General features: G+C 37.3%; 2 protein-coding genes across 2 annotated transcripts in view; both read left to right on the forward strand.

The window, feature by feature from the left end:
• The window catches only part of LOC126978528 (protein-methionine sulfoxide oxidase mical3a-like), a 38,425-nt gene extending 19,145 nt beyond the window's left edge, over positions 1 to 19,280 (forward strand). Inside the window, exons 10-14 of the mRNA XM_050827438.1 lie at positions 374 to 547; positions 1,609 to 1,794; positions 6,592 to 6,740; positions 7,744 to 7,813; positions 17,924 to 19,280. Of these exons, the coding sequence (XP_050683395.1) occupies positions 374 to 547; positions 1,609 to 1,794; positions 6,592 to 6,740; positions 7,744 to 7,813; positions 17,924 to 18,966 (1,622 nt within the window). The 3' untranslated portion in view covers positions 18,967 to 19,280. The remainder of the gene's footprint in view (positions 1 to 373; positions 548 to 1,608; positions 1,795 to 6,591; positions 6,741 to 7,743; positions 7,814 to 17,923) is intronic.
• Positions 19,281 to 21,633: 2,353 nt separating this feature from the next.
• The window catches only part of LOC126978884 (uncharacterized), a 35,172-nt gene continuing 32,051 nt past the window's right edge, over positions 21,634 to 24,754 (forward strand). Inside the window, exons 1-2 of the mRNA XM_050827998.1 lie at positions 21,634 to 21,642; positions 22,488 to 22,565. Coding sequence (XP_050683955.1) covers positions 21,634 to 21,642; positions 22,488 to 22,565 — 87 coding nt within the window. The remainder of the gene's footprint in view (positions 21,643 to 22,487; positions 22,566 to 24,754) is intronic.

A 24,754-nucleotide genomic window follows, 5' to 3' on the forward strand; every position in this document is an offset into this window, starting at 1 on the left:
TTCGTGATCTCATAAATTGCTCAAATAATTTTTAAACGGACATACCTGCTAATTCAACTTCTACTTTTCTACTTTGAAATTTTTCTTTACCTGAACCGGGTACCTAGGTACCTTTAAGGCCGGCAACGCATCTCTTGACACCTGGTGTTGCGATTGTCCACGGGCGGTTACCTCATCACTCCCCATCCAAACAACAGACAAGTGTTTTTGGAGATCATAGAGATACTCTAGCTTCCCGCACGCAAATAACAAACACGATGGATCTGTAATATAAATAAGGTCCCTTTTAATTTAAGTTTGAACACACAATTATAATATATTTAGGTTGAAATCATATCAACATTAGATGTTAATTGTCGCACTGTGTTGGCAGCTCAGACAACCCCGGAGAATTTGCAGCGCGACTTCGGCTCGTACACGTTGGATCCTGGCTCGCGGTATCCCAACCTGAACCGTAGCGCCGTCACTCCGCACCGCGTTACCTCCTACTACGACTCCGACGACCCACTGCCGCTCGACTCCTGCTCGCCCAAGAAGCGGCTCAGAGGTGAACAAATAAAGCCATTCTATATTCAAGACATTAAACGCCTTAAAAACGGCTAGAGATTTTTCGGCATAAATAAACGTGTAGTCTCATTTGTGTTTACTCTGGTCCAATCAATTTGACATTGAAATATTTTTTTCGGTTCTTAGTTCGAATTCGATCCGACATTCTAACTATTGTCTTGAGCTATGTTTATATGCAATCAATGACGTTTTATAAATATAGACAATACAAGTCATACAAAAACAAAGTTGAAATATGACACATGCTACAAATGACTTCATAATATGCTTCAATTGTCATATCTATATATTTCTGCTTTTACTCTAGTTATTTAAAATATTATTGGTCAATAGGCAGCAATGTAAAATTTTTTTTAGTCTAAGTTGCGTATGTTAAATTTAGAACCTGATTTGGACAGTGACATTAGTAGAGTAGCAGTTGAGTATTTTTTAAACCGTGACAAAAACGAGGGTTGCTATAACTTTTGCGTTTGTCAGTCTGTCCCTATTATCTGATCAAAATCTGTCTATTAGGAAGCTTTTTGTGTTTTTTATCTATAATGTTTATTTATGAGTGAGTTTGTGTGTATATTTGCTATTTCTTAACGCTCTAACCGAATGGGTTTGGATCTAATAAGTTTGGCTAACCTATAATGAGAGAAACAAACACTCAAATATTATATTTTTATCTACATTATTAATTCGGTAAACTGATTATTAAAATGTTAAGTTCCCTGAAATAAATTTAATTTGTTAAAATTAGTCTTTTACTTGACACTTATTCAGGGTATCTTATTGGCATATTTAGTGTACGCGGACTTCAACATATCTTTGGATGACAAGCTTATTTCAAGTTATACGTGTGGTTAAATTGGACTTTTATTTAAAAAGTTTTATCATAATTTTTGAGCATGAAATTTGAACGCTTCAATCCTTTGTCGTGGTAATATATAAATGAACCTCAAAGAAATGATTCGAGCAAATGACACTCGAGTAACATGATGTACATTAATAATTAAAACATTGTCTGATAATAAGTGTGGGGGCGGCTGTATGTCCCAGAGAGCGAGGTGTCGGAGGCGGCGCTGGTGTCGTGGTGCGGCGCGGGCGTGCGCGAGGCCGCGGGCGCGGGGGCGCTGCGCGCGCTGCTGCGGCGGTACCGGCCCGACCTGCTGCCGGCCGCCGCCGCCGCGGACCCCGACCCCGGCCCCGACCCCGACCCCTACCACATCCTGCACCACCACTTCGGTACGACCTGCCTAAATATTATGTCCATCACTTTATATTTTTATTCATGATAGGATTCAAAATCACTTCTTAAACGTCAAAAACTACCACCCATTCAAAAGAGACTGCCTCAGACCTGACAAGAATGGGCGTATGAAACTCAGCAGGCCTTTATAATTAGCATTTAAAATTAAAAAGCCTGAAGGTGTTCGCTTCATTCCCAGTCTGTGGTGTCATTAAGAAATTCGTTTTTGCTATAGTAACCTTTCCTACACAAACGTTTTTTAACAATTCTCTTAAATTTCGTTACAAATTTGTTTTGTACATTTTCTGGGATCATATTGTAGAAGCATATACATCGTATAATTACTAATTATTTCAGTAAAAATGTTTGCTCATTCAATCAGAATATATTTATATATATATTTCTAATTCACCGAGGAGCTCCTCTCCTCATCAATTTACTTTATATTTTTCTATGATATCAGCTTGATATTGGATTAAGGTTTTTAAATTGATTGTTTATTACTTTATAGTTTCTAATGTTTTTGTAACTTTGAAGATAGTTTTTTATACCCTACAAAAGTTCAAAGTGCACGTTATGTAAATTATTTTATCATTGTAAGAATGCCATTTTTACATGATTGAAGTCAATTATTAAAAATTACTTTGTTCTTGAAGTGTGCATGTTTCGTACGTGTTTACCTCCAGTTCAGTGATCAACCCCTGGACTGATAATACTCCAAACATATAATAAATATCAAGCTGATATAAAGCACTATTCTAATAACGTTCAGTCTTTTGGTATGGTATTGGTGCTAGTTCCATGTCATTTAAACTTGTAAGAGAATAATGTTTTAGTCTAAATATATTTATTTTTCTCAATAAACTCTTACGCCCTTACAAATAAAAAAAACATGACAAATGTTGACTATAGCACTGGCAACACTATCTGGTAATTTTAAAGTTTTTCAAATAAACGCGGTAGGTGTTATATATCCGAATAAACCAACCTTTAGCAAATAGTTTATTTGTATACATTTTGCATACTCTTAGTTTATTCGCTTGTTGGAGCTTAGGCAGAGCCTGTAATGGGTCATTCCATCGTTTCGGGTGTTACATGTGAACTCAATAAAATATGTTTTATTAAAAGTAGTATTAGCAACTAGATTTTATAACTATTGAATCACACATTTGTTGGGTAAAATTTTCTTTTCCTAAAATTGCATTTTTAAAATATTTAAGCATTAAAGAGAAAATTACAAATAAGTAGCTGTTTCGGGTGTTACACGAAATTACGTCTACCTTCTGACCATCTGTCTTAATATGCATAATTCAGCGAATTTTCCCAGTAAGCTCCAGATTCATTTATAACAAGTCAAACTATATACATTAGCCCTTCTAAACACCTAACAACTAGTTAGTTATCAATTTTCCATTAACTTTAATTAATAAAATTACCTGTTTCGGGTGTTACAGATGCTTCGTTTCGGGTGTTACGAATACGAAATGAATATACATAATATAAGGAATTCATGGGCTTTATTGATGAAATATTATGCTTTCTTTTAAAATCATAACAAACGTTAATAATAACTAATTGTAGATTTATTATAAACACTAATAAAGATTACCATTTAATAATGAAAACATACATTTTTCATAGACATCAATTTCTACTGGGAATTTGTAGTTCATACGATCACCTTTAGTTTAAAAATAAGAGTAGGCAACACGCGTATTATATTCTCGTATCGCAAATCATAGATATCTTCATCACGTCTGAATGTGGTTGCTTTATCTCCAACTATTTCCAAAAACGTGACAATTTCTTGACGTCTGGCAATCCACAACCGCGCGTTTTTCAAGAAACTTCTTGCCTCCCACAGCCACTTTGTGGAATCAATTACCGGCTGCTGTTTTCCGGAACCGAAAGGACTTAGGTACCTTCGAGAAAAGAGCATACTCCCACCTAAAGAGCCGGCAACATATCATATGGGATAGTAACAAAAAACTTAATTTTTTTTCTTTGCCCTATGCGCTCTAACTTTGTGCACCCTTAAACGTTGTTCCAATTTAAGACGTTATGGACATTTTTCCATCTTCTTTTTCTTTCTAATAACGCCCCTTTCCCTCTCTTTGCGCAAATGTTCAGCATACTTCTCAGGATCTTTCTTCCTGTTTTCTCTCATCTTAGCTATTAGTTCTTTATTTGTTGATGGCATGATAATATACCGAAAGGAAATACCAACACCAATTTAACACACCATACATTATTAATTAGATGCTGCGGCGAAGAGCAAGTACGTAAAGAAGTATAAAATTGTCTTTGAAATAGTGTGACTCATTGTTAGATATTTGATTAGATTAACGACATAACAATACTTTTGCAAAACGTGTTAGTTTAAAGATAATTAGGCGAGAAATTAAACAAACAATTATCTCTTTTTCGTTTCGGGTGTTACACTGCTACCACAGTTTAGAAAACTCTTCTTAAAACAGTAAATACAATATTTTTATTATTTTTTAGCGCGAATCAAATAGCGCTTAAAGTAACGCTCACTTATAACGGAAACCAAGATACAGTTGACAGCTTTATTCTTTTTTTTTTAATGTTTCCAAATATTGACATATAAATAAAATATATTACCTGACCTCTCTAACATTACTTTCAAGTAGGTAAAATATGATAAATGTTGTGAGTTTTGTAAAAAGAATTCTAGACATGAAGGTTAGAAATGTTTTCTATGAAAAAAGGTTATAGCTGACTTCTTACGCCGATTTTTTTTCTGAGGACTTGGTAACGTTTATTATGGAATGACCCTAATATTAGTGCAAGACAAGAATATATTTAATACAATATATACATACTTAGATATCAATGACGTTCTATACATAATATAGACAATCCACCTCATACAAAATCAAAGCCGATATGGCACATGCCACAAATGACACCGTAATAACCTTTGACTGCTATGCGTTTACTCCAATTGTTTAAAATATTATTGGTCAATAGACTTAGTTTGAGCTGCGTATGTTGAATTTAAAACCCGATTTGGACAGCGACATCAGTGGTACTCTACTAACCTAACTGCTACCGCAGTTAGGTATTTTTTTAAACCCAGACGAAAAAGTGGGTTGCAATAAGTTTTACGTTCGTCAGTCTCTGCCTAGTTTCTATAAAGTTTTGTAAGTTTATTTATTGGCTTGTGTTTAAATTTGTTACTTCTTTATGTTAAGATAACATTGAATAAGAGAAACTACTTGTCAAATTTTTAATGTGGTTAAAACCAAAAACTTTAATACCTCAGTAGTGAAATACAAATATGCTTATTTGGTTTGTAAATTTCTTCACATCTCTCTCTTGCTACCAACTGGCGCCAATTCTCTTTCATTATTTTGTATACGGGAAAGCTGAAAATATTATAATAAGCTTTTACATATTTGCGATGCAAATAAGTATTGATGTAATTGTTCACGTTCTTGTAAGACGTGCACATTACACAAAATTGCTAATTATTGTTCACTAAGCCTTATAGATTCTTAGTGAATTTGAACTACACTAACTAATAATATATGTAAATTTGTGTAGATTTACAAAATTTTGCAATGCAGCAATGATCACGTGCTCTTACATGAACGCGTTCTTACATAAGCGCATTGCAATATTATTACAGACTGTTAGAAATTATGCGACAGATCGCACCCTTACTGTATGTCATTAAAGAGTTCCATTGAAAATCATATTTTACTACGTCAATTACTTGACCATAACGACGTTACGGTAGTTGACTCAAATATCCGGATAGCATAAAACAGATTCGGCCTAGTATCGTTGATTCTAAGAATTGAAGAGTTCCGTTACTTGGTCATGGATCCCATAAGCAGAACCTAACCAATCTATCACCAAACTATCTTTGTAGTATATCTTTTCCAATAAGAAAAAGAACTATCGAAATTGGTTGGCGCGATATTGAGTTATTCGTAAATTTGTTGCGCACATACTAATAGCAAATTTAAGGTTTGTTTATTTGGACCAATGGAACCACATGGGAAGCACCAGCTTTCAAATAAAAAAATAATTACCAAAATCGGCTTTCCCAGTCGAAAGTTCTGAGGTAATAAACATAAAAACCAAACATACCGACGAATTGAGAACCTCCTCCTTTTTTGAAGTCGGTTAAAAAGAGCGACTCTATTGTTTTCATTTCTGACTGTGTCCCATTCTAACAAGCGTATCTTGTCTGAGCACTTGTCAATAATTATTGTACCATATTTAATGAAAAAATATTCGTTTTTATTAAATTACTTACGCTTTCTGCATATTAATTGTATATAAATAAAAGAACCTTACCGATGTTAAGTCATACCATCTTTTTTTTGAGTCTTTAATGTATTATTATTTAAGCACTTTTTATAGCACACTTAGGCTTGTTGATTGACACACAGTTGACACTCGACTAAGGGGAAAAGTGTGCTTACATTGTCTTTAATCACACTTTTGCCGTTCCGTTATCAGACTGCGAATGATATGTCCATATGTATAGAACATCATTGTTAGGCATACATAAATACATATAAACTTCCATGACTCCGAAACACACATCCGGAATTCATCATATAAATTATTAATTAATTAGACAAGGTATATAAATATAATGTTGGTATGTACGAGTTAATTAGTAAGTGATATACTCTCCTGTTTTGCTGACAAAATAATTCATACTTAAAATAATGTTCCTAGACGTCATTCGATAGCACAATGTTTTAAATTGAGATAGACACGTTTATTATATGTTGAATGGCATGTAACAGGCATAGCGCCCGTGTGGGCGGGGCCGGCGCCGGGTGCGGGCGCGGAGGACGTGCCGGTGAGCAAGCTCCGCGCGTACCTGAGCCGCGTGTATCACGCGTTCAAGGGAGAGGTGCCGCACGTGCGACACGATACCGATATGTTCCACCAGGTACACACACTGACCCTCGCTGCATGTACCTGCAGTGTACAGCTGTGGGGAGTTTGTGCTAACTCTTAATGCTGATTTCACAATTGATGAAGAACGCAAACAGAACTAAGATAACGCTTGTAAACGAGTTTACAGCTTCATTTCACATTTCATCAACATATGGAGAAAAATATGGAGAATAAAACCTACTCATCAAATGGGATTGTAACGTTTTTGATGCGCATCATTTCTCGCGCACCTTTCAATAATATATGTTTTCAGAAATTTTCTGACATTTCCGACATTCACTAATTTGTTTTTGATATCTTTGCCCATTATTAGGACAATTACTTTACAATGACCGTATTTGCAGTAATTCAGAAAAATATTAAATGTGATAAAAGAAATTCAGCATTAATATGCTTTTATTAGCTTCTGCTGTATGTCTGTTTGTAACCGACTCCATTGGACTTGATTTTGTTTAGTACCTGTTCAAAGACAATCGTTCCTGAAGAGTAAACTCCAGTCGTGCGTCGGAGCTGACCAACACAGATTTTTTGTTTTACTTGATTGTTTAACTTGTCATGGTGACATAGCAAGCAAAGAGAGGCTAAATGACGCTCTTGGCCTGTACTAATTGAGAGTCTGAAAATCGTAACCTGTAATAAATGATCCATAGTCTCGAGTCTTCGTTTCATTAACTGGTTAAAAGTTTTGGATGATAGCTGATGATGAGACATAATAACGAAGTTTACGTTGTATTGAAAGAAGAAGATCCCGTGATACTGCAGGGATTTCCTAGATATCCGAGGATTTCGCTTCTGTATCTCCTTTGTTCGAAAGCGAAGTTGCACTGCACAGGTTGATTTTTATTCAAAGGTTTATCAAAATCTCTAGTTCAAACCTAAATAAGTGATAACTTACCGTAAAGTAATTATAACGAATATTGAGCCTTGACCCTCTCACGTTAAATGATAAAATACGGCTTATATTTATCAACTTATGTTTTGTGTGTCATCGTCAGATAAAACAGAATCAGCAGAGAGAGAAGAGCATCCGGAACACGGCAGAGCAGACGATCGCGGATTACTCCAGTAAGTTCCCCGTGCCCTTATTTATTTACGCATTTGTATTTATTTTTATAAAAATACGGGACCAAACGAGCATGAAGTTCGGCTGATGGTAATTCATACGCCCTGCCCATTACAATGAAGTGAAGCTCAGGATTCTTGAAAAACCCAAAAATTCTGAGCGGCACTACAATTGCGCTCGTCACCTTGAGACATAAGATGTTAAGTCTCATGTACCCAGTAATTTCACTAGCCACGGCGCCTTTCAGACCGAAACACAGTAATGCTTACACATTACTGCTTCACGGCAAAAATAGGCGCCGTTGTGGTACCCATAATACATACGTAGTTCTCAGTTATTTCTTAATAACTAATATCAAAGTAAGCAATAGTCCACCTAGTACAGTTGACTCCCATCACCCTCCACTTGAATTCGGTCTGTCACTTTTAATAAACGACACTCTTGCACCTAATCATGTACTTAAACCTAACTTTTTAGCCGCTGACTATGAAAAGATCATATCCTTTTTGAGAGAAATAAATTGGGAACATATTTTTAAAGATTGTGATAGTGTCGAAGACATGGTCATAAAATTTGATGCTAAACTCCATACCTTGATAAGCAAATATGTCCCATATAGAAAATTGGGCTACAGAAAATATCCTGTGTGGTATTCTAAAAAATTGATTGTACTTATTAATTCAAAATATAAACTTCACCAGAAAGTCAAAAAATTTGGTCACCCTAGGGATAACCTGGAATTCCACAATCAACGGGAAAGGTGTATAAATTTAGAAAAATGTGCTACGAAAATTACATTTACAAAATCAAAATATTCATGAAGAAGAACCCCAAATTATTATATACATTCATTAAAAATAAAAAGAAGAACTGCAGTGCATATCCTTCTCAAATGTACAACAGTACAACGGTCGTCACAAACGGAACCGATATATGTAATTTGTTTGCTAAGTGAGGCCGCACACCAGCGCCACATGCCACACGCATCGTACATTTGTGTCGCCACAATCATTGCGCTATAAATGTATTGTATACGCGCACATCGGCAGCACAGTTGTGGCACCGCTTTGATAATGTCGACATCATCGTCTGACGACGACTATTTCTTGATGTGGCGATTAATGAGAATATAAATAAGAAAAAAAAAGACTTTATTGGGTAGACCATTAAATGTACAAATGTAGGTACTTTTTTCATTGAATTTTTCGCCAATCTTAGTCCAAATAATTTCTGTAATCCGTCTGTTACTATAATCATTCAGCGTGTGATTGTATAATACAGGGTTTTTTTCAACCTCTGCAATAAATTCAACGTAAAATTCAATGGTGTCTTTCATTTTTGCAAACCAACGCGACACAAAAAACGAACGTGTTCGATCTTGAATTCGTGTATAGCGGACAACGTCTCGCTACAAAGTGCGCCCGCCACAAACGTTTCCTCGGTGTGCGTGCTCACGTACAAATGTATGGGGGCGTTAAATGTGTCGCGTTTCAAATGTGGCGCTACAATTATCGAGTTACAAATGTATGCCTGGTGTGCGGCCTGCTTAACACGTTCGCGGAGGCTTACACATTAACAAATAATAATACTTATGTAAACCGAAACACTACTGACCCTTTTAGTTTCAGCACTGATGTGTCACCAGCTATGTCGATGTGCTCTTGATTGTTTACTGATTCGGAGGTCCGTAAAGTATTAGATTCTGTAGATGAAAAAAAGGGTGCAGGTAGTGATGGCATTACAGCAGTATTTATTAAAAGATGCAGTAATGTCTTAGCTTCACCTCTTAGACTTATATTTAATAAATCTCTAAGTACAGGTGAATTCCCGAAAAAATGGAAAAACGCTTTAATTGTACCTGTATAAATCTGGAGATAAATGCCAAGTCTCCAACAATCGGCCTATATCAATCTTAGTTTACTATGGGCTCCTTGAAAAACTTATAACTTCTAAATTAACATGGTATCTAAAACAAATCACAACTAATGAAAGACATGGGTTTGTAAAGTCGCGTTCCACTGTCTCTAATTTAGTATCATTCTCAAATATTTTGGTTGAATCACTAGACAATTGGATTCCTGTGGACGTGATCTACAGATATCCGCAAAGCGTTTAATCGCGTTAATCATATAATACTGATTGAAAAATTGAAGAAAGTAGGACTTTCCGGTTCTATTTTGAAATGGTTTTTCTCTTATCTTCAAGATAGACACTCTACAGTTGTAATCAATGATTTCGTATCTAATTCTTACAAAAATATATCAGGCGTCCCTCAAGGGTCTCATCTAGGTCCAATATTATTTAATATATTTATAAATGACATAACACACTGTTTTAAATTTAAATACTTTCTATATGCTGACGATCTCAAAATATTAAGGCCAATAATATCTTTTGAAGATACCAAATTACTTCAACAAGATCTAAACAGATTGACCGATTGGTGCAAATTGAACTTTTAAACAATGCAATTTACTCTTAATAAAGATATAACAGTTAATACGTATACTCTAAATGCTCAAGGCCTATCGAATGTTACTGAATTAAAGGACATCGGAATCTGTTTTGATAAAGAATTAAAATTTCAAAAACATATAGACAACATAGCCAATAAAGCATTCAGAATACTCGGTTTTATAATTAGGAATACCAAAGAGTTTAAATCTCATTCAACCAAAATAACATTATTTAACTCTTTTGTACGGTCCATCTTAGAATACTGCAGCGTAGTTTGGAGTCCACAGTATGATATATTTATTAAGCTTATTGAGAGTGTGCAAAGACGCTATATGTATCACATATCTTATAATGACTTCTTAGCGAAAAAGCAATCAAGCTACCAAAAAAGGCTAAAAGATTACGGTGTGATATAATACTAGCAGATAGAAGGATAGTGTTAGATCTTTTGTTTTTACACAATATTTTTAGCGGTAAAATAGATTCTCCATACTTGCTATCCAAATTCAAAATAAACCTTCCTCCAAAATTAATAAGAAAAAAATGCCTATTCGTTGTTTGTAGTACCACAATGTAGGACTAATCTGGGTCAAAACCTTTTTTCTTTATTATATCCCATGTAGCTTTAGTTTAATTTTTTGAGTTTTGTATATATTGATTATTTAGGTGTCTCTTAGAGCAGTCAATACAAGACCGTAATATTTTGCTATATTTTTTTAACTTTATCTTACTTTCATGAGACTTTGATTTGTAGTCATTAAATCTCAACTGTCATTTCTTAATACAAGCTACCTTAATACCTTTTGATATCCATTTATTATTGCCAACATAATTGGACATTTTCTTATTATATATGGGAAAGCAAAGATCGTATAACAGGCAGAAAAAATCATGAAAATTTTTGAAGGCTGTATTGGCATTTGACTCATTTAATACATCGATCCAATTTAAAGATTGTAAGTACATATTAAATTTATGTATATTCTCTTGACAATAATCCCTAATTTTTATAGACCAATTTTTCGGTTTATTTATAAATATTTTCGGTAAACTTACTAGTTGGCATGATTCATGATCCGATAGAAAAAGTTTAATTACTTTGCCTTCTGCTGTAGGAATATTTGTCGCTATTATATCTAGGCATGCTTGTTGTCGAGTTGGTTCCGTTATATTTATACTAGCTATGAATACCCGCTTCGCTGGGTCATTTTTAATTGTATACTTATTTGTTAATGTTAATAATCTATCATTACTTCACAATTTTTTCACATAAAAGACACATTTTCTTTTTTCTTATTAATTTATTGATCTTACTTATTTTTACATTAAAATCTTACGACTAAGTAGACATTAATATCTTTTATCATCTAACATTAACTGATATCCTAAACATTTTTATTGAAATACATTCTTATATACTACATTTACAGTTTTGCATTCTGGTGCATAAACAAATAAATTTTCTTTCTGTCCTACGCGTGAAAAAGCTACATAGAGTTGACCATGTGAAAAACAGGATTCTTTTAAATTAACTCCACAAAATCGGAACGTCTGACCTTGCGCCTTATTGATAGTCATACTATAAGCTAGTCGTACAGGAAATTGTAACCGTTTAAAATAGAATGGTAAATCATTCGAAATTATTGGAATTCTTGGTATAAAAACCAAGTTTCCTTTTTCTTTGCCAGTGAGAACTTCTGCCTCAATGATGTTGTTCAAAATTTGTTTTACGCATAATCTTGTACCATTGCACAATTTTGGCGTATTAAGATTTCGCATTATATGACTGGTGATCCAATTTTTAGCTTTAATTCATGAGAAGGCATACCAGGTGGGTTTAATGAATTTAAAAATTCCGTTGGAAAGTTTAAACTTTCATCTTGATTCATCATTGTATCTATTGATTTATAGATTTTTTCCTCTCCCGGTATCATTTCCTGTATTTTTTCATTTATTCGTTTTACTGCATCATTTTTTGTAACCAAAATTGTTCGCTCAGACAACCATGTTTTATTTAAATAATTTTGTTGTATGGATGGATAAATTTTGTCTATAAGGTGTTCTTCGGTGTCTACCACATGACATATCTCTTCAGTTAAAATTATTTTACCAGACTGTGGATCTAGTGGGTAGGTGCCATTCCCAATTTTCAAAAGATTGTCGGCAAACTCTTGTGCTTTTGGATCTCCAGTAATTAACGCTCGCATATTTTCTGTCAGTGATAACTTTTCAACATTGTTCCAAAAAATTGATCGCTTTAAACATGCATTTATTTCGTCAGCTGGTGTTGATTTTGGAATAACTGGTAACGTTTGTCTAAAATCCCCTGATAGTAGCAATAAAGCATCTCCCATTAGTTTTGTATTTTTCCGAAGATCCTGTAATGTTCTATCCAGCGCTTCCAGTGATTTTCGATGAGCCATCGTGCACTCATCCCATATTATAAGTTTGCATCTTTAATCGAATTAGTCACGCTTAATTCGTTTCTTATAAAAATTTGGCCACGTACAGAAAATTTTGTGATATTACAGACTGGGAATTCTTGTTCAGCTACATTTAATGGCAAATTTAGTGCAGAATGTGCCGTTTTTCCACCTTCCATTAATGTCGCGACAATTCCAGAGGATGCCAATGCTAATGCTATTTCATTTTTCACCCGAATTGTAGCTAGGACCGAATTAATGAGGAAAGTTTTTCCAGTACCTCCGGGTGCATCTAAAAAGATTATTCCTCCTGCATTCGTCTCAATACGATTTATTATTGTGTTATATACTATTCGTTGTGTTCGTGTTAATTTTGGTTCATTTTCTTCAATGTAACGTTGCAATTCATCTTTATTATAATTAAGTTCTTTTGATAATTCAGAATTAGTCACGCTTAATTCGTTTCTTTTAGGAGATTTCACTCCGAGAGTAACTAAAGTTTGATTACATATTGCGAAACATCGATCTTCTAAAATTATCAAAGCTTCATTATAAATATTATCGTTGAATGTAATATTCATATCTTGATTTTCTCTACGTAGTCTTGCTAGAATATCATCACTCATACTATCACGATATTTCAGCCATAGTCTATTCGGATTTGAAGGATTACACGATGTTAGAATTATAGCAAAGAGTTCTAGCAGTTGATTCGCTGTTGCTGTTTCTGCTGCCTCTTTCATTGCCTGCTCCCATTGATTATCATTTTCTAATAAACCACGACGCTGGCATGTTTCACGATACGTTTCGCAAATGTAACCATCTACTGTTCGAAGATCTTCAAAAGAAGTTGGTCCACGTACTTCATGAAGTAGTAGACGTAAATAGAAACATTCAGCATTCTTTGGATGTACCGTATATACTCGACCAATAGCTTTATCTTTAAAGACACCTTTAAATCCTTCAACCGAAACTCCTTTCTTTCGTCGATTAAATACTTTTCGCGATGAGTCCCATGTGTAATAACTGGGAACATCTCCATAAAGAAGAGTTCTAGCAAACAGATCACTTCGACACAATTCGAAAAATGCAGTTAACGTAGTATTAACAGGTTGGTTTGCAACTTTTTGTGCTGTTTGAATAGTAAAATATACCCGTTGCCCATTCTCAAGGTGAACTGCTAAGTGAAAAACAGCTGGATCCCTGCCATGAATCGGAAACCCCAATATACGCCAAGCTGCCTTATTACTATTTATATATCGTCCCATTTGATAACTTAAAATTTCATCATATCTATTTTCATTTGTAATTTCAAAGACAGCCATATCACTTCCTTTGTTAATATAGTTACACACATATTTAATTGACTGAACTGAACTGCAATATTCTACATTTATATGTGCATTAAACATTTTCGATAATAACGGATTATAAGGGACAACCCATCGATTATCAATTTCGATTTCTTCACCCCGTACTCTAATTTTTGCTGTAAATCCTCCTTCACTCGGTGGTCCACGTCGGTATTGCGGATATCCATCATCTCCCGTTTGCGTCTCACTCAAAAATAATCTTGGATATCGTTTTGAGCATTTATTATCTTTTATACAGGGTGATTGCATATTAAGTGCCCCGCAAGGTCCATGTATCATTTGTTTCACGATTATTTCATATAGAACAGGATCTTCAACCGGATTTGGGAATTCTGCTTTAACAACATCATCGATTTGATTTGAGTGAATTTTTTCTTTCAGCCAAATTAAATTGTGTGAGTGTGGCAACCCTCTCTTTTGCCACTCAATGGAGAACATCCAGCTATTAACATTTCCGAAAATACAACTCTTCACAATTGCATTAATGAATTTTACTTGTTTCTGTTTAAACACGCGCGCAATTAAATCATGTCTGTCATGTGACTTTTGTCCAAATTGTAACTCATCTTTAATTTCCTTCCATGACGAATTGCACGTAAACGTTATGAATAAGTCAGGACGACCATATTTTCTCACATACGCCATTGCGTCTTGTGCATATTGAAGCATATGCCTAGGGCTACCAATGAATGTAGAAGGCAAAATTACTAATCGTCCCAAATTTTCAACATCCCCATCATTGGCTACCGCATCTCGTAAGTGAATATATTCATCCGTTTGTAATTTATTTTGATTTAGACGAATAAATAACAATCTTTCTGCTTCTATTTTTGCTTGCATATCAACAATAAACTGTAAAAACAATTTCCGACAATTGAGTATATGATTGTATTTATTCACTCTCTCCATTATCCGATATGCGTAAAATTCCTTGGAAGAAACTTTTTTGTTTGTAGGGCTATTTGTTTGTGGATCAACATGCTGAATATTAAAATGGTAACCGTCTTCACCATGACAAAATATTAGTGGTTACTGTAAGGCGTCATACATGTGATGAGTTTCAGCGATGCGTTCCAACTTATTACTTCTTCGTTGTACCACAATATCCCTATAACTACTTTCATTGTCCACCATAACTACGGCTATTTCATTTACTTGAGGTGCATTAAATCGTCTTTCGTGTTCGCCACTTGGCTTTTTATCTGCCCGAATTATTATTTTATAATTATCCGAAACCAATTTTTCCATCGCAGTCTTAAATATCTTTATCAACTCATTATTTTCATGTAGAAAGCGCTGTAAATGAAGAATTATATCTCGACGCAATTCTGTAAAATTTGAAAGCCTGATCCAGTTCGTCTTCTTCATTTCCTACAAAGTAAATTTGTAAAAACTTCGGAGTATTGTTTGGGAGTGACAATAATGATCCAATTTTATGATATACTTGTCCCTGTATTTTAAATACTGGATTAAATCCTTTTTCTTCAATTACTGCAGTTGCTCCAAATTAAGTCATTTGAAAGGATGCATTGTAATTTCTAATTTGTTGTAAGAATTCTTTAGAATTTTGTGTTTCTCCTTTCATATATTCTAGAAATTCCGGTGGCAGTGATTTTAACTCTGGTAATTTAATTTTGCTATTGAACAGCATATACTTTGCGTTTCTCCTTTGAATTTTTTAGCTTCACAAAATTTGCATACTTCTTTCATTCTTCCGATCACTATACTTGAATGTTCAAAATAATTTCTAGTAGGATTATAATGAAACGCCTCTTGTTCAAGACTGTATTTTTCCCGACGTTTTTGACGAACAGATTATACAGTTGTTTTAGAAACTTGAGCCTCCATTTGTTCATTTAGTCGAAGATCACGCATTCTTATTGCATTTTGTATTCTTCTATCATCTGCCTGTTCATTTGTCTTTCTTTTTCTTTGCAATCTTTTTCTGATTCGGTCCGTTTCTTTAGAATCATTAAGCTGCTCTTCAGTCTGATTATTTCGACTTTGATGATAATTTTCTCGAAGTAATGTGAGACGTTGTTCTCTTTCGTCTGTAGTTTCATTTCTCCGTGACATTTTTTGCCTTTTCGATACAATTCGAGAACGTGAGAATACGCATTTACGTTTCGGCATCGTTAGTAATATTTTAATTTTTTTTTACCTTTTTCACACTGCACTAAAATAAAAAAAACTAAAAAAAAAAGAAATAATATTGTGTATTACACTGCACGTTAAAACTTTTGATTCTTCACTTTAAAAAACACTATACGCTGTTATTTATGATTATTTAATTTTTAATATTTATTTTTTCGTTATACAATTCTTATAAAAATCGACTGAAGCACGGGTTTGACATTTCGGCTTATATAGTCGCAAAAATTATCCCCACTACCGACCAAATTTTGCGGATTGTTCTAATAATTTCGACTTTTAAGTATCTCAAGAAATTTTAAAAGTTTCTAGAACGATCCATTATATTTCTAATCTATCAAAAAGTTGAGATACATTTTGGAGCTTTCTAGATCATTGGAGGAAATTCCAGAACATTCTATATTGATCAGAAAATTAGCATACAATCTAGAACATTCTTAATCGTTCAAAACCTGGCATATAAATCATTTCTAAAACATTCTGGAATATTCTAGGTCATTCTAGAAATTTCTAGGTGATTCTAGAATTTTTTCGAACATTTCAAATATATTTGATCAATCAGAGCCTTGGAATACATTCCAAAGATATCCAAATTATTTTTGGATGTTCTAGATTATTCGATAAATTTCTAGATCATTCTAGAATTTTCTAAATCATTTTTATTCAATCAGAATCTAAACGTAGATTTTAGAACTCTTTATATAATTCTAGAATTTTCCAGATCATTCTAGACATTTCTGGATCATTCTAGAATTTTCTAGAACATTCTCATTCGATTAGAATCTAAATGTAGATTTTAGAACTTCCCAGATCATTTTAGAATTTTCTAGAACATTCTTATTTAATCAGAATCTAAACGTAGATTTTAGAACTCCCTACATCATTCCAGAATTTCCCAGATCATTCTAAACATTTCTGGATGATTCTAGAATTTTCTAGAACATTCTCATTCGATCAGAATCTAAACGTCGATTTTAGAACTTCCCATATCATTTTAGAACTTCCCAGATCATTTTGGAATTTTCTAGATCGTTCTAGAATTTTCTAGATCATTCTAGAATTTTCTAGAACATTTTCGATCGATCAGAACATTGGTATACATATTAAAGCTTTCTAGAACATTCCAGAAATTTCCTGAACAATCCAGACCATTTTAGATCAATAATAGTCACATTTTCAAAGTTAACATCTTTCAACCCCCGTATCTTTTACACCCTTATAATTATCGACTTGCAACCACCATAGTGCACAATGGGAACCTTGTACCTATTGCCACATACAAACACTTTTGGTCTGCGATGCGTAGTTTTGGCTGCAAGGTGAAATATAGGGACACACACCTCCAATTTTATATATATAATAGATAAGAACTTCCCATATCATTTTAGAACTTCCCAGATCATTTTGGAATTTTCTAGATCGTTCTAGAATTTTCTAGATTGTTCTAGAATTTTCTAGAACATTTTCGATCGATCAGAACATTGGTATACATATTAAAGCTTTCTAGAACATTCCAGAAATGTCCTGAACAATCCAGACCATTTTAGATCAATAATAGTCACATTTTCAAAGTTAACATCTTTCAACCCCCGTATCTTTTACACCCTTATAATTATCGACTTGCAACCACCATAGTGCACAATGGGAACCTTGTACCTATTGCCACATACAATTTTATATATATAATAGATTTAATACTGGTTTACAGATGCTGCAGCGGCCGCCGCTGACATCGACAAATCATATTCGAGCCACAAGAAGAAGCGGCGCATGACTCGCTCTCCCCACGTAAGTAACGCGACCGCAGAACACGTCCGCAAGCAGGTCGACAAGCTGCGTCTCGACGACGTGGGACGCCTTGAACATACGCCGACGCCGAAACCGACGGTGACACGAAATTCCACCACCAAGCTCAATGACAATAAAGTTTCTAATTTAACGAACTTCTTCATAACCGGATCACTCGCTAAGCCCACGCGACACTTGAAGGGTCTCGATCCGGATACCATTAAATTTGTAAATATATCTTTAGCCCGCACCGATTCTAGCGATACTGACACCACGTTGGTCTCACCGACCGTCCCGAAGCCGTCGACCGGCAGATGCGAGAGGAAGCAGAACGCTTACGCCAGATCACATTCGGAGGAGTCGGCGGAGCACCGCTCGAGCGCGATGCGGGGCTCGACTTTCAGGAAGAACTCTGATTCGTGCTTGCAATATCAGAAAGTGAATTACAAAGACGCCGGTCGCATACAAAATTTGGCAAACAAATTCGAGGCTATCGCCAAACACGTCGGCCCCGGGACTCGGGGGGTGACCCCGTCGCCCGGGCGGAACGCTGGAGAGATGGCGTCCCGAATGGGGCGCGTGTCGGAATTGATGGCGAGGAGGAGAGGACAGGTGGAGGCGACGGGTGGCGCCGGAAAGCGCCGGACGGCGCGCCAGATCTCGCGCCAGCGACTCGAGAAGAGTCTGCGGCTGCTGAGCATGGAGCGAGCGAGCCCGGCGCGCGCGGCGCTGGAGCACGACCACGGCCTGCAGGAGTACCGCGCCAGCGCGCCGCGCTTCGGCGACCGCGTGCGCTCGCTGGAGCAGAAGCTGCAGCACCACGTGAGCCCCGTGTGCCGTGTGCCGTGTGTTGCATGCCCACTAACCGGCCTCCGAGCGGCGCACTCCCGATACCCGACGACGTGTCTCATAATACTAAAAGCATGCGTAGCCGTAAAATATTACATGTATCTTATTTATTGAAGCGTCACATTATATAGGTCGTGTCCATTGGGCCCGGACCCGCTCCCCGGACTCCCCGGCGGACCGACATCGGCTCCGATGTTCACCCGTTTCAGATTACTGTAATTTACGGACCTCCGTTCCGTTTCTAGGTTGTTTAGTGATTATGTCCGATGAAAATATTTTTTGGATGGGTAAAATTCTCCGGGACGTCCGACGAGTGCCGACCCGGGACGCCCCCGGGCGGAAAATATTTTGATGTTATTAATTTACCACCGAAGACTCTCTTCTACCTCCTACTATATAGAAATCCCGGTGGCGCGACGCAAATTATAGACATCGAAGAGTGTCGTTCCGGTAGTTCATTTAATTATTTTAATGTGTGATCCCGGGCAGGAGGAGGGTCGCGCGGTGGGCGGCGGGGGCAGGAGCCCGGGGGGCGGGGGGGCGCGGGTGGCCCGCCTGGCGGCCGAGCTGGCGGGCGGCGGAGGCGGGGCCGGGGGCGGCGCGGGGCCCCCGCCCCGGGCCTCCAAGCCCAAGGACCTGCTGCGCTCGGTGGGCAGGATAGACCGCGGCGACTGGAACGTGAAGGAGATCGAGAGGAAGATCACCGAGAACAGGCTCGGCCGGCCCGCGCCCCGCCCGGCAGAGAGAGTTCCCAAGTGGGACAAACAACAAGTAAGACGGGTGTCCTCATGTCGTGGCCACCGATCCGGAATTCAGAATTGATCATTTCATGATACGGCCGACTAGATTGGCTTTAATAGATGTACAGTCTGGAGAAGACTTCAAAGAAATTAGGATTTACCCACGTTAGGCAAGGAAGATTAGATTAACTTATGTTTATACCGACACTTTAACGCGCAAACAATATTGTTTAATTTAACAAATAAATTCATTTAAGTTTCTTGTTCATAATATTTTTTTATGAAATGTTTGATATGATGATCACCTGCATTATTGATGTGTCCAGAAATAGTTTGACACGTCATTATACTTGACATTGAAACGATTTGTATTAAAGTTTTTCATTAAATGGGTGGCCACATCGTGATAATATGATAACTCTAAAATCTGGACACAGCATTACATTTGGAAGCAAGGGACGCGTGACGTGGTCGAATCGTAGTGGGGTAAATGATAGGCTCGCCTTGCCTCTAATTCTTAAATTTTTTCCACCGTGTCTGTAAAATTTATCATGATACAAGGTCTAAACATATCTTCTATAAATATATGAACTCTGTCTGCAATAAAAGTTATATTTATCAGAACATAGACCACTTCACCTCAACACCATAAGTGTGATACCGCTGATCGATTCCATCATATGTGTTTATTTTGCACAGTAGGACTACGATAAAGAAACACACTCACTTTAACTTGACACTATTTATTCACTGATATTCCAGAACTAACCAACCAACTTTTTTTTTTTTGCGCCCAAGCAAGGGCTACCCTCCGGGATAACGACGGGAGGGAGGTGGTGAATGCTCATGCATACCAACGCAGCCTAAGTCTGCGTTGGTTATGTGGGACACACGTGAAAACCTAGGTGCCTACCCACTAAACACCACCTGCAGTTGGCTTTGGGCAGGTGCCCTCTAAGCCTACATCGAAGGCGACCTTCTCTTGGGGAGAGAGAGGCGCAAGCGGCACTCCCTATGGAGTTTCCGCTGGGATCTAACCAACCAACCTGTACCATACATACTCGGATATAATGCTTTGACAATTCTTTGCGTGTTTTAATGTTACAATGTATATGGACAACGCCATCTATTGGATGTTACGCGAAAGAACGTAAAATTATTCTAACAATTTGCATACATGTAAAGGACATTTTAAAAGAAAGCAAAGGTTATTTTTAAGTTCATATCAAGGTCAGATTTTATTTAAAAGAATATCTGCATATCGACAGCGAAGGGAAATAAATTAGAATACTTAAACAGGATTCCTGTTATTCCCATCAGAATAATAACATAATATGTAAAAACATAAACATAACAAGACAAAACATGAACATAATAATATGTAAGTGGATAAATTAATGTTACCTGGGGATCATCGCATGGAATGAAAACTCAGCTAAGAATGTAATTATTTTGTTAATTTAAAATTAAATTATCTTTTTATTTAAAGTATAGAATATCGTTAGTGCCCCAGAAATATTTCACAAAACAATTTCAGTACACTCTGTCAAGGTGCAATACTTATATAGACAACATTGTCTTGTTGGTAACATAAATGTATTTCACAGTTTTTGGGTCGACAACGAAAACTCAAAGAAGGCGATCCAAATGATGAGAAATGGGGTGAAATCGATGAAACTCTTCACAAATTCGATCAGAAAATGAAAGACTCTGGGCGCCCACTTCATGGAACAAAGAAGGTACAATGCACAATAAATAGGCAGCGAGCAAATTGATTAATACTTTACTTTAAAGTCCCTTCGATGTAATCTGATGGACAAGTGTTAGAGAAGCGAACATTGCCAATTTATTGAGTATGATATTCCACAGACTATGTGTGATGTTCCTTGCTTAATTGTAACTCAATAACTTGTGACAAATGTGACACAAAAGCTTCATTTATTAAGTATGAATATGTAGCTGGTAAGTATTATGAAAAGTCATTTGCAAATGTGTTCTTTGTTTTTTTGAAGCTATACTTCTTTTGGCGCGATGGAGAAAAATGATGAGAGTGAATTTTTAGGATGCGCGCGCATACCGACACCTGAATTCTACATCGTGAAGTTAGTTCTAGGTGGCATGAAAATCGATAACTATGATCAAGTTCTATATTCTAGTATTTTTATATTTAGAACACGTGTTTCGTAACAGTAGAATTAAACAGTGAATAAATAAATATTATTTTGGTGTTTTTATTAAATCAATTTCATATACGACGGTGATAGTATTTACTAATAATTTATTAGTATATCTATATATATTGAATATTAGTGATAAAACTGTTTTGAGTGCATTTATTGATTTGAGGTTGTCGGTATGTATAATTTATTTACATCGTTAATTAAAAATTATTACATAATTATCTAAAAAATATTTTTGAAGCTATACTTCTTTAGGCGCGTTATGAAAAATCTTGAGAGTGAAATTTTAAGATGCGTGCGAATGTAACACTGTAACACGTAAAAGTAAAAGAATATGTTGAACAACAGTTTAATATGCTACAAAAGTATTGAATGTGATTCCAGGACCATACGACAAGGGTACCTTCTAAAGAGCCCTTCTAAAAGGCTGCCAATGCTCCCGTGATTCCTCTGGTGTGTGTCCTCCTCTTACATTAAAATTAAATTGATTAGTCAGTCGTAACTTTTTTCAACAAGACATCCAATAGTTTTCTGGGTTCAATATGTGAAATTGATACATCATTTAGAAGTGATGCATTAATTGGGAGAAAGTGCGGTTCATGTACTTGAATGTTATCATCAAATTGAGCATCATCTCTTGACTACAGAATGCACTCTCTTAGGAATCAACTAAATTAATGTAAAATTAATTTAATAATTCTCGTTATATTTTTAGGTCGCCAATTTAGCAACTAAGTTTGTTAAGAAGGAGGACAATAACATTTCATCATCGAATACGGAGACAAAAGAAGATGTAAGTTTATTAATAAAATTATTCGATTTATCAATCGGCGAATTAGTGGCGTTCCTCACCCAAATGGCATTAGTTATCTAGTTTTTCAAATGCTTCTTTTAGAATTCGGTGATATTCTAGATTGATTTAAATACTAAACAGAACGAATCTTCGATAATGATAATTATATTGCTACACTGGCAATGTTGCGGCCGCCATCTTGAACCTCTCAAAAATGATACTGGACAGGAGACCGCCTATCTCCCATATATCTTTGAGCCCAAATTTTAATGAATCGTTAGTGTTCAAATTTGTGTCATTAGTTAGATAAAAATATCAGTTTAAAACTATTTAATTTTAGTTTCATTGTTACACAATCAAGATATGGGCACTAAACGAAAGTTATGTTGTGTTAATGAAAGTGTGTTATTTGATCTAATGTTTTGCATATATTTATACAGGAGCTCACGACTAATAAATTCAATAAATACGTTTTCATATTACAAAATAAATCCATAACTGTGTATGATCTGCTACTTACTTATTGCGAATGCATAACATGATCAAGTTAAAACAACATTCTCTTTGGTACATACCTACTTATTAAAGAAATATTAAAAATAATATATTCAAAGGCAAAATAAATAAAATGAAATAGATAATATTTTGCGAAAGCAATATTCTTCAGGTTCTGTGATGCAGTCCAAATTGTAGAAAAATCACCGAAAATACGAATAACGCAATAGTAACACATTCACTTGGGTATAAACTATAAATACAAAGCGATAATAAGAACCGCCAACTGGCTGTATGGGCTTGAACCCTTTGCTTGTCCTAATATTGGACAAAGAAACCAAAAACAGAACCGTCAACTGCTGTTACATTGACGGTCAGAATAACAGTCCTAGTCGTACCGTAGACTAACGAATTGCCTCATCAGCCATTTTATGTTATTAATTGCACGATTCCAACAAAAAACACATTTATTACAAAAACTTTTTTTTATATTTAGCATCTGTAAATCTTTTTGGTTATATTGCTGATCATAAAATAAGAAGTCTTTACGTTATATTTTATGTCTGTAACAGCTGCGACCAAAAAAGTTCAGTCCCCTTTCTAATGTACTTTGTATGTATACTTTATACATAGAATGTGGGATCGGCAACGAATAAGGTTAAGACTGACGGCCGACAGATAGAGACTACAAAATGATGAAGGGAACCTGAACAGTGAGCACCTGTTACTATTATCATGGGCAGGGGCGGCGCGTGTGGCGCGGGGTGAGCGCGGGCGTGGCGGGAGCGGCGTGCGCGGCGTGCGGGCGGCGCGTGTTCGCGGCCGAGGCGGTGGCGGCGGACGGGCTGCACGTGCACCGCGCCTGCTTCCGTTGCGCCGTGTGCCGCGCCGTGCTGCGGCCCGGGTCAGTACTATTATTATAATGTCGCGTGCGCGGCGTGCGGGCGGCGCGTGTTCGCGGCCGAGGCGGTGGCGGCGGACGGGCTGCACGTGCACCGCGCCTGCTTCCGTTGCGCCGTGTGCCGCGCCGTGCTGCGGCCCGGGTCAGTACTATTATTATAATGTCGCGTGCGCGGCGTGCGGGCGGCGCGTGTTCGCGGCCGAGGCGGTGGCGGCGGACGGGCTGCACGTGCACCGCGCCTGCTTCCGTTGCGCCGTGTGCCGCGCCGTGCTGCGGCCCGGGTCAGTACTATTATTATAATGTCGCGTGCGCGGCGTGCGGGCGGCGCGTGTTCGCGGCCGAGGCGGTGGCGGCGGACGGGCTGCACGTGCACCGCGCCTGCTTCCGTTGCGCCGTGTGCCGCGCCGTGCTGCGGCCCGGGTCAGTACTATTATTATAATGTCGCGTGCGCGGCGTGCGGGCGGCGCGTGTTCGCGGCCGAGGCGGTGGCGGCGGACGGGCTGCACGTGCACCGCGCCTGCTTCCGTTGCGCCGTGTGCCGCGCCGTGCTGCGGCCCGGGTCAGTACTATTATTATAATGTCGCGTGCGCGGCGTGCGGGCGGCGCGTGTTCGCGGCCGAGGCGGTGGCGGCGGACGGGCTGCACGTGCACCGCGCCTGCTTCCGTTGCGCCGTGTGCCGCGCCGTGCTGCGGCCCGGGTCAGTACTATTATTATAATGTCGCGTGCGCGGCGTGCGGGCGGCGCGTGTTCGCGGCCGAGGCGGTGGCGGCGGACGGGCTGCACGTGCACCGC

The sequence above is a fragment of the Leptidea sinapis genome, chromosome Z, assembly GCF_905404315.1.
Source record: "Leptidea sinapis chromosome Z, ilLepSina1.1, whole genome shotgun sequence".
NCBI classification, from domain to species: Eukaryota; Metazoa; Arthropoda; class Insecta; order Lepidoptera; family Pieridae; genus Leptidea; species Leptidea sinapis.